The sequence below is a fragment of the Malania oleifera genome, chromosome 2 (assembly GCF_029873635.1).
Source record: "Malania oleifera isolate guangnan ecotype guangnan chromosome 2, ASM2987363v1, whole genome shotgun sequence".
Classification (NCBI taxonomy): Eukaryota; Viridiplantae; Streptophyta; class Magnoliopsida; order Santalales; family Ximeniaceae; genus Malania; species Malania oleifera.
In genome coordinates, this window is record NC_080418.1 from 123,164,901 (window position 1) to 123,179,031 (window position 14,131).

A 14,131-nucleotide genomic window follows, 5' to 3' on the forward strand; every position below is an offset into this window, starting at 1 on the left:
CATCAAGTGATCTTGCAAATATGAACCTGCACACAAACTTGATAGACATTAAATACTTAAGTATTTGTCATAATCAAAATCGGGTATGACCAATAGGGTCAACAGAGACCACAAAAGGATCAATTTGAATGAGACAAAAAAGGGTCAATTTGAATGGGATCGCAAAGGGTCAATTTGGAAGTTATCTCTTAAATGAACGAGATTAACGAGACAACTTAGAAATGATTATTTGAATTTTGGAAGCATAATGGCCCAGTATTCGAAAAATATTTTGTGGCTAGAACTACTTGGGTCTGAGGACCAATGCCCTTGTATTTTCGCAAGAAATACTTGGACCTGAGGATCGATGCCTCAGTAGTTTGAAAAAATTTCTTGCGATAAAAAATTGGATCTGAGGACTGATGCCCCATGTCACAAAGTAGAACTTTGACCATTTGAATTTAGAGAATAAGGGCTTGACTAGGTAGGGATGAAAATGAATATGCAAAGCCTATGCAATAAGACATGTATGTCATGAATGAATGGGTGCATGACATGATGATATGTATGTATGTCGCTACTTATGATGCTAGAATATGGACATATGCATGCATGTTGTATGATGATATATAAGCACATTTGTTTATGCAATGCATGATGATGTACGAACTTTCTTTCTCCAACACATTTGTAATCAACAAACCAAACTTTGATCTTGGCCATATTTTTGAATTCCAATCTGATATGAATGCCCTTGAATTTTGTTTCCCTAGAACACAACATGACAGCTACCCCAATTAATTTACTTGTGATTGCTCATGTCCATCTTGCATTTTCTCAACAAGGTCCTTCTTTGGATTACATTCTTAATGTTTTAAAATCAATTTTAAATTTAAATAAATAAATATGTAATCAGATAACTCGATCTCATTAAAGATATGAATGGGATGCTTAAACTTGTCTAGTTTTACTTGATTTATGTGCTTGTTTAAATAGGAAACAACTTTAACAGTACTTCGATGCTGGTATAACTTTGTTGTTAATTTAGAGAATCACATCAATAGGCCAACACTTTTGATTTTTTTTTTTTTTTGACTATCTTTTCATGGGAACAGGCATATCTCCTCCACTGCACCCAACCACCAATGATACTTTATTGATTTGTATTCCATGACCTATCTCAAAATTTCTATCATGAATTATAATTAGTGCCCCATTATGTATTCTGATCAAAATTCTAATCTCAGGGTGGACTTCATGACACGGGACAAAAAGTAGGCTAAGGATTTAGGTTTCAACAAGAACAGGGAAACTAAAGCTAAAAAACCTCTCCCCAAAATGACATTCATGCCCCTAGTGTTGACACATATTGACTGAACTTGCTCTTTGAGCAAGATGCCTACGTACCTTGTTAGGATCAGGTCATAACGTTGTTTTGACTCTTAATGAGCTTAACAATTCATTTAAAGTACTGGTACATACTAATAAAGTTAGAACTTTTATTTGGATGGTAATGGAGGCTGAGGGTATTGGCTAAAGAAGAAAATGATTTGGTAGGGCTCAAAATTATTAATTTTATCAAAGGTAACATTGGTCAAGGATCACCTAAGAAGTATGTACCTTATTCTTTCCTTCATTTTTTTTCTTCTTTATTTTTTTGACTACATCATTTGCTTTTCCTTTTTGAAGGAATTTTAGCTTCCCTTTTTTTTTTTTTTAATATCTGGGATCCATTTGAGATTTTGTATTTTTCCTTTTGAAATTGCCTCAGTGTGAGGTGTGATCCTTTGACGGGTTAATATATAATGACAATTGACAAAGCGTGAATGATGACAACAATGTAAATATAACTTCCTGAACTGTCCACATTGGACAATTCAAGAATAGTTGGAATACAAACATTACTAATTGTAAGTGAAACAAATAATTAACATGCTCCATTGATTATTAGTCAATATAGTATGACTAATAATCAATTGAATTATAACAATTGATTTGTCTCACATATACGATTAGACATGAATGTGTAGTAACCATTCTTGAACGGGTCTAAGCTTCAATGAATACATGAAATGGTACTAATTAATTTGACATTCTACTTCATATGACATTTAGTTCTTGACATTTCACTGTATTTTATACATTGTTGTTCTTAACCAAGTGTTTTACATTTTCGAATGATAAGCTTAAGATCGCCATTTTTCTTACGAATTTCAATACGTGAGAAGCGCGAGTTAGAATGATTTTAAGTTTTAACTGATCATGCATACGTTTCTTTGTACATGATTTTATTCTAGAAAAACTTTAACAAAATTTCGGCAACATGCAGTCTGTAAATTGGACATTTCCCAAAAAATTTCTGCACTAAAACTTGATAGATATAAATAAACAAATCACAATAATATGCATCATACAGATACTCGTGAGTTTGAGCATGCAAGAACCTAAATCCACTATTAATATGCAATTCACAATGTACTGCATCAGCCATGCAGTTAACGTTCAACACAAACACGTATTTTAGTAGTTCAATTTACAATTCATATAACATAATACCATCCATAAAAAATATTTAGTCATTCGAAATTTTAATTTTAATTTTCAAAGGATTTCAAGTTCACACAGTTATAAATAAAATTTTCATCTGCTTCCTAATTATTAAATGGGTGGGTCGAAAATGTCGTAATTCAATATAATTTAACCACAAACAAATGTCAAAAATGTCGAAAATGACTTAATAATTTTTTTTATCAAACTACAAGGGTATTTACATAATTTTTGTACATATAGGTGTATGATAATTAACTATAGGAGAATCATTTAGTTGTCATGCTATCCAACATGTAATAGGATAAGAACAAACATCCCAACCTATAGTGAAATCCATGAATAAAAATTTAATTAGAAAACAATCATTCAAATAATAATTTAATTAGAAAACAATCATTTAGCTATCATTCAATTCAAGATGGAATAGGATAGAAACAACTCAAGGTTCCTCATCTGTTACATGTTAACCAATGACAATAAAAAGATAAGGAATAATGTTATGTCCAAATACATTTGGTTCATAAAATATGTATTCTTTTAAAGAAAATGTTGATAATACAAAGATTTGAATACTTACAAAAGAAAAGGTGTTGTTGTAAAACAAATGACAATTCAATCTCTCTCTCTCTCTCTCTCTTCGTATCCATTTTTTTGCTATTAATTTGTGACATAGATTAGACAATAAATGATTATTTTTTGAATTTTACTATGAAAATATTTATTCTTATCCTATTTCTTGCCATGGATTAATACTTTTTTTTTTTTTTTGGAAAGATATTGAATTCCTACATTATAATTTTATTCTAAGAATAGACATTTTCTTAATTAATAAACAAATTCAAACATGCCTTTTGAAACATGAAAATAATTAATAGAAAAAGGAAAAGGAAATTTTAAAAATCACTTTTTTATGTTTAGTTATCAAGGAGAGTACAAAAGAAAGTAAAACATATATGTAGTTTTCATGTACAAAAATTAATTTTAAATATTATCAAAATTTAATTATCTTGACTTTAAAAATTAGTTTTTACAGCAAATAGTTGCTTTCAATAGCATTTGATGTAAAAGAAACATGGATTAGAATCTCTTGCCGAGAAGCAGCAGCGACGAGGAGAAGAAGAAGAAGAAGAAGAAGAAGCAAACTTAGATCCCGACGAGGAGCAGCAGCGGCGGTGGTTGGAGTAGAGAATGGTGACGAGCGAAAGCTAGCTGCGATGGCGAGCCAACGGCAATGGGCGACGGCGGCGGGCGACGCAATGGCGAACGGCGACGAAGAGAGGAGGATCAGGAGGGAGGGGGATCGGGAGGAAGGGGCTACGAAAGAATGGAGGGAAATTTTGGGTGAAAAAATGGGGAAGTAAGAGATTGGGGGGAAGGGGCCAATAGTAACAAATTTGTAAATTCATCACTAATAGTTTCAGATAATTTTTTTTTTTAAAGAAGGAAAGTATTAGTGACGGTTCCTAAATTCGTGACTAATAATGGGCCAATAGTGACAAATTTGTACATTCGTCACTAATACTCTAAACTAATTTTTTTTTTTAAAAAATGGAAGTACTAGTGATGATTCTCAAATCCATTACTAATAATGGGCCAATAGTGACGAATCTGTAAATTCGTCACTAACACTTTGAACTAAAATTTTTTTATTTTTATTTTTTTAAAAATGGAAGTATTAGTGACGCTTCTCAAATTCATCACTAACAATGGGTTAATAGTGACGAATTTACAAATTCGTCACTAATAAAAACTCTGAAGTAAAAATTTGTTATTTTTTTTTTAAAATTGAAGTATTAGTGACGATTCTCAAATCCATCACTAATAATGGTCAATAGTGACAAATTCACAAATTCGTCACTAATACTCTGAACTAAAATTGTTTTATTTTTTATTTTTAAAAATGGAAGTATTAATGACGGTTTTCAAATTCATCATTAATAATGGGTCAATAGTAACGAATTTACAAATTCGTCACTAATACTCTGAACTAAATATATATATATATATATATATTAAAATGAAAGTATTACTGATGGTTCTCAGATCCGTAACTAATAATGGATTAATAGTGACGAATCTATAAATTCGTCACTAATACTCTGAACTAAAAATTTATTTATTTATTTTTTCCATTTAGTAATGGTTCTCAAATCCGTCACTAATAATGAGCCAATAGCGACGAATTTGTAAATTCATCATTAATACTCTGAATTAATTTTTTTTTTTAATTTTTTTAAAATAATAGTAGTGATGATTATTTAATCGTCACTAATGTTTATCATTTAGTGACGGATTTAATTCGTCACTAATACCACATAAATCGTTACTAATATTTTCAAGGGATAATTTCTGCACGAAAAATGTTTTTGCGAGATATTTTTCGATTTTTAGTGACGAAACTATTTGTGACGGATTCAATTTCGTCATTAATAGTGCTGTATTAGTAACGATTACTAAAATCGTCACTAATTCCCGCTTTTAGTGATGAAATTAAATCCATCACTAATAGTTTCATCACTAAAAACTAGTTTTTTTTATAATGAAAAATGTGCATTTTTGACTCATGATTGGTTTGGTTATATAGGCCAGCTTGGTTGGAGTCGTTTAATTAGTTTAGAATATGCAGACTCATTTAATAAGATCAAATTAGGTTTGACAAATTGTAGTAATCAAGCTTATTTAATCTAAATGTAGGAGCTATTTGGACGTGGGTTTGTTTAAATCAGGTTTCATAACTTGATTTTAATGATAGGGCAAAGGCCTAAGGCTAGTAGGCTAGCTTGGTAGAGGGTAAAGAAATCTTGAGATAATATTGAAAAGATCTCATTTTCACCTTTCGTCTAATAAAAAGTTAATTGCATGTTAGGTATGTAGGAATGGAATGAATTGAGGCAAAAGAAATTAAATTTCTTGATTTCATCAAACTTCCCATTCAAATTTTCATTTCATCCCTTTCCTACCCCATTCCACTCCACAAACTAAGCACAACATAAGATTATGCCATTTCCCAATGTGAGAGGTTAATTACAAAAAAATCAAATCACTAGTAGCTAGTTTAGTTGCTTGGCTTGACAAAGGTTTGTAAGCTAATTTATTTACATAAATGAAGAAGTTTGAACAAGTATATGCAACCTCGATTTGATCTTGGCTCAATCTCGAGCTCTATTTAAAAATTTAATAGATTAATTTGAGTATGGTAAAGTTCGATTTAGCTTAACTCATCATTTGCAGACTTACAACCAAGGGATTATAAGTATATTTTTTCCCTTTATATTTGTATGAATTTTTATTCTTGTTATTGGTGACACAAAGTTTTTGATAAACTAATTAATTGTAATAGCTGTACATGATCAATTTGATTTTAAAGTATTGTGAACCATTTAAAATTTTGTAGCATTGAAATAGGAATCAACCCTTAAAAAGTATTTCATAATTTATTAGCTTAAAAGGTATAATCAGGAAAAGGAGCCGAAGGTATGATGGGGGTTGGCATAAGAGATTGGTGAGAATTAAAGAAGGGAAATAAAAAAAAGAAAATAGATCAAGAAGATCAATATTTTTTAAAAAATAAAAATTAAGAAAGCTCGAACAATATTTAGTGAGATTTATGAATTAAAGATTGCCTTTAGGAGCCCATGAATTTTAGATTATTGATTAAAATTTTTATATATATTTAAACGAAACTTAATTAATACAATATTTTGACCAAAAAATTTACATAAAAATTAAATTTAAACACCAAAATTAAACTAAAACCGTGAAAACGAAGGATGAGTAAGCGTCCAAGCTGTTGCACTCCACACTCCTTACAAAAATATGCATTGAATGCGTTGAATATTTTAAAAATATCGTACTTGCAACGTATATATTACTTATTAATCTTCCAATTCAATACCGACGATTCCTTTCGCACCCCACCCCTCCATTCATTAATGCTCCATCTTTATTCTTTACAGTCCAATTCCCAAACCTCTTCGTTCGGCTTTTCTTCTTTTAACTTTGGAATCAGTCTTAAATGAAATTGCCCTCTCTCTCTCTCTCTCTCTCTCTCTCTCTCTCTCTCTCTCTCTCTCTCTCTCTCTCTCTCTCTCTCTCTAAATTTCCGTGTGTTGACTTGCCCTTTTTGAATAAGATGAACAACTTGCACATACGACTTTGTTCATTTGGTGCTATAAATCCCATCACTGCCTCATGGTTTCAGATCCATCAATCATAACTTTGAGTTTCTGCTCTTTCTTCTGTCACTCATTTATCTTCTTTTGTCCTTTCCAAGATATTTTCCCAACCTTGGCCTGGTTTATCATCTCTTCTCCAGCTTGAGTTTGTTTTCTGCTAGATGGGTGAAATTGAAGTTCCTTCTCATTTTCTTTGTCCGATTTCCATGGAGCTCATGAGAGATCCGGTCACCGCCGTCACCGGCATAACTTACGACAGGGAAAGCATAGAAAAATGGCTGTTTTCGGGCAAGAACACTACTTGTCCCGTCACGAAGCAAGACCTGTCCGACACCGATCTAACCCCAAACCACACGCTCCGCCGTCTGATCCAAGGGTGGTGTACCCTTCATGCCTCCCACGGTATTGAACGGATTCCCACCCCAAAGCCGCCGGTCGACAAAGCCAAGGTTGAGAAACTCGTCAACGATGCGAACAAGTTCCCGCAAATGCAGCTTGAATGCATCCAAAGGCTGAAGTCTCTCGCACTCGAAAGCGAAAGGAACAGGAAGTGTTTAGAAGAAGCCGGTGCAATTGAATTCCTTGCTTCAGTCATAATCAAGAATGAATATCCCATGGCAGTCGAAGCAACTTCGGACCATGAATCCGACCTCCCAAGTGCTAGAGATGAAGCCCTCAGCATCCTTTATCATCTTGAAACCTCGGAAGCTAGTCGTAAAAAGCTCGTGCCTAGCAATAATGGAGAATTCATGGAGTCCTTGGTGCAAGTCTTGGCTTGTGGCAGATGCCAATCTCGCACTGATGCCGTGTTGCTACTGAAATCGGTGTTTGAGGTTGCCGATCCAAATCAACTGATCGGCGTTGCTCCCAAATTATTCATTGGGATAACAAGCGTATTGCGCGAGAAGATCTCGTACCAAACTTCTAAAGCTGCATTGAAACTTCTTATGGAGATCTGCCCGTGGGGGAGGAACCGGGTCAAGGCGGTGGAAGCCGGTGCGGTTTTTGCCTTGGTCGAGCTTCTTCTTGATGCACCCGAGAAGAGGATCAGTGAACTTGTACTGGTTGTGTTGGATCAGCTATGCAGCTGCGCTGAAGGGCGGGCGGAACTGGTAAGGCACGCCGCTGGGGTGGCCATAGTATCGAAAAAGATTCTTAGGGTTTCCCATTTGGCCAGCGATAGGGCAGTGAAAATACTGTCTTCGGTTTGTAGGCTCTCGGCATGCTCTAGGGTTCTTCAGGAAATGCAGCAAGTAGGTGTTGTTTCGAAGTTGTGTTTAGTGCTTCAAATGGAAAGCAGCTTGAAGACCAAAGAGAGGGCAAGGGAGATCCTCAAATTGCACTCAAGGGTTTGGAAGCACTCTCCATGCATCCCTCCTCGTTTGCTCTCTTCATATCCCGCTTCATGAAATTCAAGGGTTTATTTTTTGTGTACAGAAATTATTGGGAAAAAAAGATTTTTTTTTTCTTTTTTTCAAATGGTGATGAATGGTATCAAAGGGTACCTAGAACTAGAAGATAGAGGAGTTTCAAAATAAAATTTATTGTTTGAAAATCTTGATCCATTTTATATAATGTATTCTTTAGAAGGCAGTTATACATAGAATTAATAAACACTACTATATATAGTTGTTGAGCTAGAGTATACCAATTGAAAGTTGAAATATTAATCTATGTTTGTTTGTTTTTTTTTTTGTTTTTTGTTTTTTTGGGTGTTCGTGTCATTGCGTTAGATAAATATGCAGCAATATTATGTATTTGGAGAGAAACATGAAAGTATAGAAGTAACTCCTTCCATTGAACCAATATCTAATAATATTAAACTATTTCCAGAAGTTTGTCAGTTTTATGCCTGTGATGATCTGATCCAAATTATTTGGATTTAATAGATTTCTTAATCAATTGATTTGAAGCCAAATATCTGTAATTTATTCGGAATCTAGGTTTTCTTTAAATTGTAAAATAGAAAAAAACCAAATTGGACTTAGTTTTTGTGTGGTATCAAAGAGAATAGTTATTTAATTAAAAATATTACTGAATTTTCTTTAGAAATATACACCTTTCATATCATAATTTTATCTACGTATAACATTATAAGAAAAGTGTCATTTGGTGACAATTGTTTTAGTGACAATCAATTTTTCATCACAGAAAGTGGCCTCTAGTGACAAAATACAAAATTATCGCTAAAAATATGGGGATGAAGGTCTTTCATAGTGACTTTTGTAACTTTATTGGTAAAAGATGGGGAGGGGAGCGCCCCGGGGGGGGGGGGGGGGAAGGGGTTGGAGATGTTGAATTTCACCTGAGGGGAAATATTCAGTGATGAAATTGATATCTGACAGTGCAATGGTATGCTCGGATACCACTCGTTGGCTCGAGAATATATAGAGTCAAGAGGGAGGGGGTGATTGGACTCTTTCGCGTATTTATGACTTTCTTTACAAAATAAAATCCCTAGCAAGATTTAAGCAATTATATCACAATACATAAAATGTAAATCATGTACAAGACAAATAATAAAGAGTATCGGGAGAGAAAGCTTAACACTAGTATTTTAACGTGGTTCGACACCATCCACGCCTTGTGACCAACTCAAGGATTCCGCAATCCACTAAGGAACTCTTTCACCAGTGGAGAAGTCTTATACTCGGGAACAAATCCCTACTGCACTCACCAAGAGCCATGAGGATCACCAAAATGCCTTGCAAGTCGGTTTACCAAGAACTTTCACCAAACGGTTCACAAAGAACCTTTACAACAAGAAGATGATTACAAGATGATGCTCCTTAATTGAGCTAATATCAAATACAAGTTTTGTATAAAAAGTTGTTTATCACTAAAATAATCAAAAACTCATGCTAAACAAGTCTAAGAACTTGTATTTATAGCCAAAATACCGAGCTAGCCATTATATAGTCGTTGGGAGTGAATCCCAAAAGAAACTAGTTGTTTTTCTAGTCATTGGTGTTCAATTCTTGATGTTAGTCGTCAACAAGTCTACCCCAACCATTGACAAGTCACCCTCAGTCGTCGATGAATCATGCCTTTTCATTGACGAGTCACCTAGGCTGAAAACTCATTTTGGCTACTGAAAAAATTCATCGACGAGCCAATACTCATTCATCGATGAGTCCCTACAATTCGTTGAGATGATTCAATGCCATTTGTCGACGATTGACCTGGGCAGAAACTCAATCACTATAAGAAATAAGGTTATTAGTGATGTTTTTAAATTGTTACTAATACTCAAAAAAATCGTTACTAATACTATTAGTGACAATTTTCTCAGTATTAGTGACGGTTCTAGTTTTGTCACCATATCTGCGGATACTAATACTTATTAGTGATGAAATATTCAAACCGTCACTAATAGTGGAGCATTAATGACAGAAGAAAACTATCACTAATAGCCTACGACCGTATAAAATTGCACATATGGTCGGCTCAACTTCGTCACTAAAGCGCATGTATTAGTGATTGATTTAATAATCGTCACTAATATGATTGTAGTAGTGACGGTCAAAAAACCGTCACTAATAGCACACTTTTTAGTGAATTATTAAAACTATTACTAATAATTGACTATTAGTAACGATTATAGAACCGCCACTAATATTTGGCCCCAATAAGGTTGATTCTATAGTGACAGTTTTGGTCATTTAGTGGCGGTTCCTAAACCATCACTAATACTTCATCTTCCCATTATTAGTAAGGGGTTTGCAAATTGTCACTAATGCTTTGAAAAAAATTAATTTTTTTAAAATTCATGTAAAAATCTTTAATTACATTTTAAAATACATAAAATTGAACCAAAATTACTAAAACATTCATAAATTATTAAAATTTAAAATACAAATTGTTCAAAATTAAAATACATGCAAGTACAAATTCAAATTAAAATATACAAACTCATTCTGTTTAGTTAACAAGAAATACAGGAAAAGTAAAAAGTTGCAGGCATTCGACTTGATTGAAGTGTTTGACATCGTCGTAGTGTTCTGAGAGCCGCAAACCCTACAAAATAATAATTTCACAAGAAGCTAGCTAGCTAGTATACAATGTTTGAACATATATATACTAGCATACAATGTTTGAACATATATATATGTACATAGCATGATTTTGTGTTCATAACCAAAGAACAATCCATATTTAATCATAAAACTTTAAGAGCCGGATACGATGTTTAGAGTTTTCAGAAGAGTCTCAATATTTGAAAAGCACACTACAAAAAAATTGACTTTTAGTGACGAAATTATTAGTGACAGATTCAATTTCGTCACTAAAGGGGGGCTGTTAGTGACGAATTTGAAAATCGTCACTTATACGTAACTATTAGTGACAAAATTGAATCCGTCACTAATAATTTCATCACTAAAAATCGAAAAAAATTGTAGGAAATAGTTTTTCGCACAAAAATTATCTCGGGAAAATATTTGCGACGATTTGTACAGTATTATTGACGAATAAGATCCGTCACTAAAAGATTCTTATTAGTGACGAATAAATAATCGTTACTACTATAATTTTAAAAATAAATAAATTTTTTTATTTCAGAGTATTAGTAATGAATATACAAATTCGTCACTATTACCCCAGTATTAATGATGAATTTGGGAACCGTCACTAATAATTCCCGTATTTAAAAATAAATAAGAATTTTTTATTTCGGAGTATTAGTGACAAATTTCTTTATTCGTCACTATTTGCTTATTATTAGTGACAAATATGAAAACTGTCACTAATCCTTCACGTATTGAAAAATAAATAAGAATTTTTTATTTTAGAGTATTAGTGACGAATTCATATATTCATCACTATTGCCCAGTATTAGTGACGGATTTGAGAACTGTCCCTAATACCTCATGTATTTAAAAAAAAATAAAAATTTCTTGTTTTAGAGTATTAGTGACGAATCTCTTTATTCGTCACTATTGCACCAGTATTAGTGACGGATTTTGGAACCATCGCTAATACTTCCTGTATTTAAAAATAATCATAATATTTTTGTTTCAGAGTATTAGTGACGACATTATATGTTCGTCACTATTGTCCCAGTATTAGTGACGAATTTGAGAACTATCACTAATACTTCTCGTATTCTAAAATAATTTTAATTTTTTTTATTTTAGAGTATTAGTAACAAATTTTGATATTCGTCACTATTTCCCTTGTATTAGTGACAAAATTTGAGGACCGTCACTAATACTTTCTGTATTTTAAAAAAAAAAATTTTTGGTTGCAGAATATTAGTGACGAATTTATTGTATTAGTGACGGATTAGAGAACCGTCACTAATACTTCCCATATTCTAAAATAAATTTAATTTTTTTATTTCTGAATATTAGTAACGAATTTCGATATTCATCACTATTTCTCTTGTATTAGTGACGGATTTGAGGACCGTCACTAATACTTCCCATATTTTTTTTTAAAAAAGAATTTTGGTTGTAGAGTATTAGTGACGAATTTATTAATTCGTCACTATTGCCCTACTAGTAGTGACGATTATGGATTCGTCACTACTAGTCCTTTAATTAACTTTATCCTAATCTTCCTTCTCTTCCCTCATTTCCCTTTTCCTTTCCCGCTCGTCTCCCTATGCGATCTCCCGATCCCCCTCCTTTCCCTCTTCCTTCTTTCCCCTCCTTTCCCTCCTCCTCCGGCTGCCCTCGGAGCCACAACCGCAACCGCAGCTGCAGCTACCCGGCCAATTAGTCGTCGTCGGGTACCCTGCCTCCGGTTGCACTCAAAGCCGTAGCCGCGCCGCCGCTACGTTGTCGAGTCCTCAGCCTCCCAACCCTTGGTATGTTTTTTTTTTATTAAAATTTGGGCGAATTTGATGCTTCTTGATAAGATAGAATAATGTTAAGGCAATGGATGTCTACACAATAGTTCATTTTCTTTGTGTTTCTTACAAAAATCTTCAGTAATTAGAGTCAATCGGTTTCAACTTGCAAAATCTTAGGATTTTAGAATCAAGGATGTAGGAAATCTTCAAAGCAGTAAATAGTTTGTCTTCATATCCTTGTGGTTGTTAAATTTCATTCCATCAAAATAATCTCTAGAATCTTAGAAAGAGGCAATTCAAAATTTCAAAGGCAATTTTTTGAGTTTGGCTTTGTTTGTTAAAAATCTCCGTAACCTTGTTGGGCTAATAAGATTCTATAAGTAAAAATTTGAAAAATTTTATGGCTTGGAGGTGTATGGTTCAATGTTTTTGAGGCAAGTTTTTTTTTTCCTCCATTCAAATTAGTTTGTTATAGGAGTATATTGTAAGTAAACTTTATGCATGAAAAAAATTACGAGACATCTATGAGCGAAACAGAAAAAAAAATAATGAAAGTTTCTTTTTGTAATTTCTATGTAAACATTGTTTTTTTACTCGGAAAGAAAAAAAAAGAGCAAAATAATTTTTCCATTCATTCAGCTAATCCCTTATTTAGATGAAGAATTATTCATAACACCTTTTCAAAAATAAATATAAAATGGTTGAATTTAAACTTACTTATGTCAGTTATGTATATTTTTAGAAAACTAATTATTGCATATCTCCAAAAAATTCAAAAATCTTAAATTTGAACTACAAGGTTTTAAACATACTGAGCCCCAAGTAATTTAATATGAATGTATTCAACCAAAAGCTAACCCACCCCGTTGACTTTGCTTTTCTTTTTAAGATGGTTTCCTTCTCTAACTCCGATTTTCTTTTGATTTAATATCCAATGGAAAAAAAAAAAGAAAAGTGCAAAATAAGAAGGCCAACAAACTTATTTCTTCTCTATTGGTGGACAAAACTTACATATAAATGGCAGAAGAAGGCCATTGTGCAAATGTCTAAAAGTTTTAAGTTGGGCTTTGGGGGAGACATATCCAAATCTTACGTTCGTAAGATTTATTTCATCTATTCGATAGCCTTCTATGATATTCATATACATTCGAAATGATTTATGCCTTTCTATGAATTTATGCTTTGAGTCAAGAATCATACGATTCTAAGAGCTATGATTATACATATTGTTAGTATATTGCTTAAATCTATCAAATTTTAGTGCAGGAATTTTTTGGGATATGTTCAATTTATAGACAGCATGCTGCCGAATTTTCATTAAAGTTTTTCCATAATAAAACTATGTGCAAAGAAATGTATGCATGATCAGTTAAAACTTAAAGTCATTCTAACTCACGGCTCTCACGTGTTGAAATTCGTAAGAAAAGAGACGATCTTAGGTTTATAATTGAAAATCAAAAAGACTTGGCTAAGAACAACAATCTTAAATGTATAGTGAAAGGTCAAGAACTAAATGTCATATGAAGTAAAATTCCAAATTAATTACTGCCATTTCATGTATTTATTGAATCTTAGACCCGTCCAAGAACAGTTACTATACATTCATACCTAATCGTACATGTGAGACAAATCA

The 14,131-nt window shown here is 32.9% G+C and overlaps 1 protein-coding gene across 1 annotated transcript; it reads left to right on the forward strand.

The window, feature by feature from the left end:
- Positions 1-6,734: 6,734 nt before the first annotated feature.
- LOC131148831 (E3 ubiquitin-protein ligase PUB23-like) lies at positions 6,735-8,259 on the forward strand. The gene has a single exon (XM_058098764.1). It carries the CDS (start codon positions 6,866-6,868, stop codon positions 8,111-8,113), a length of 1,248 nt encoding a protein of 415 aa, XP_057954747.1. The 5' UTR covers positions 6,735-6,865; the 3' UTR covers positions 8,114-8,259.
- The last annotated feature ends 5,872 nt before the right edge of the window (positions 8,260-14,131 follow it).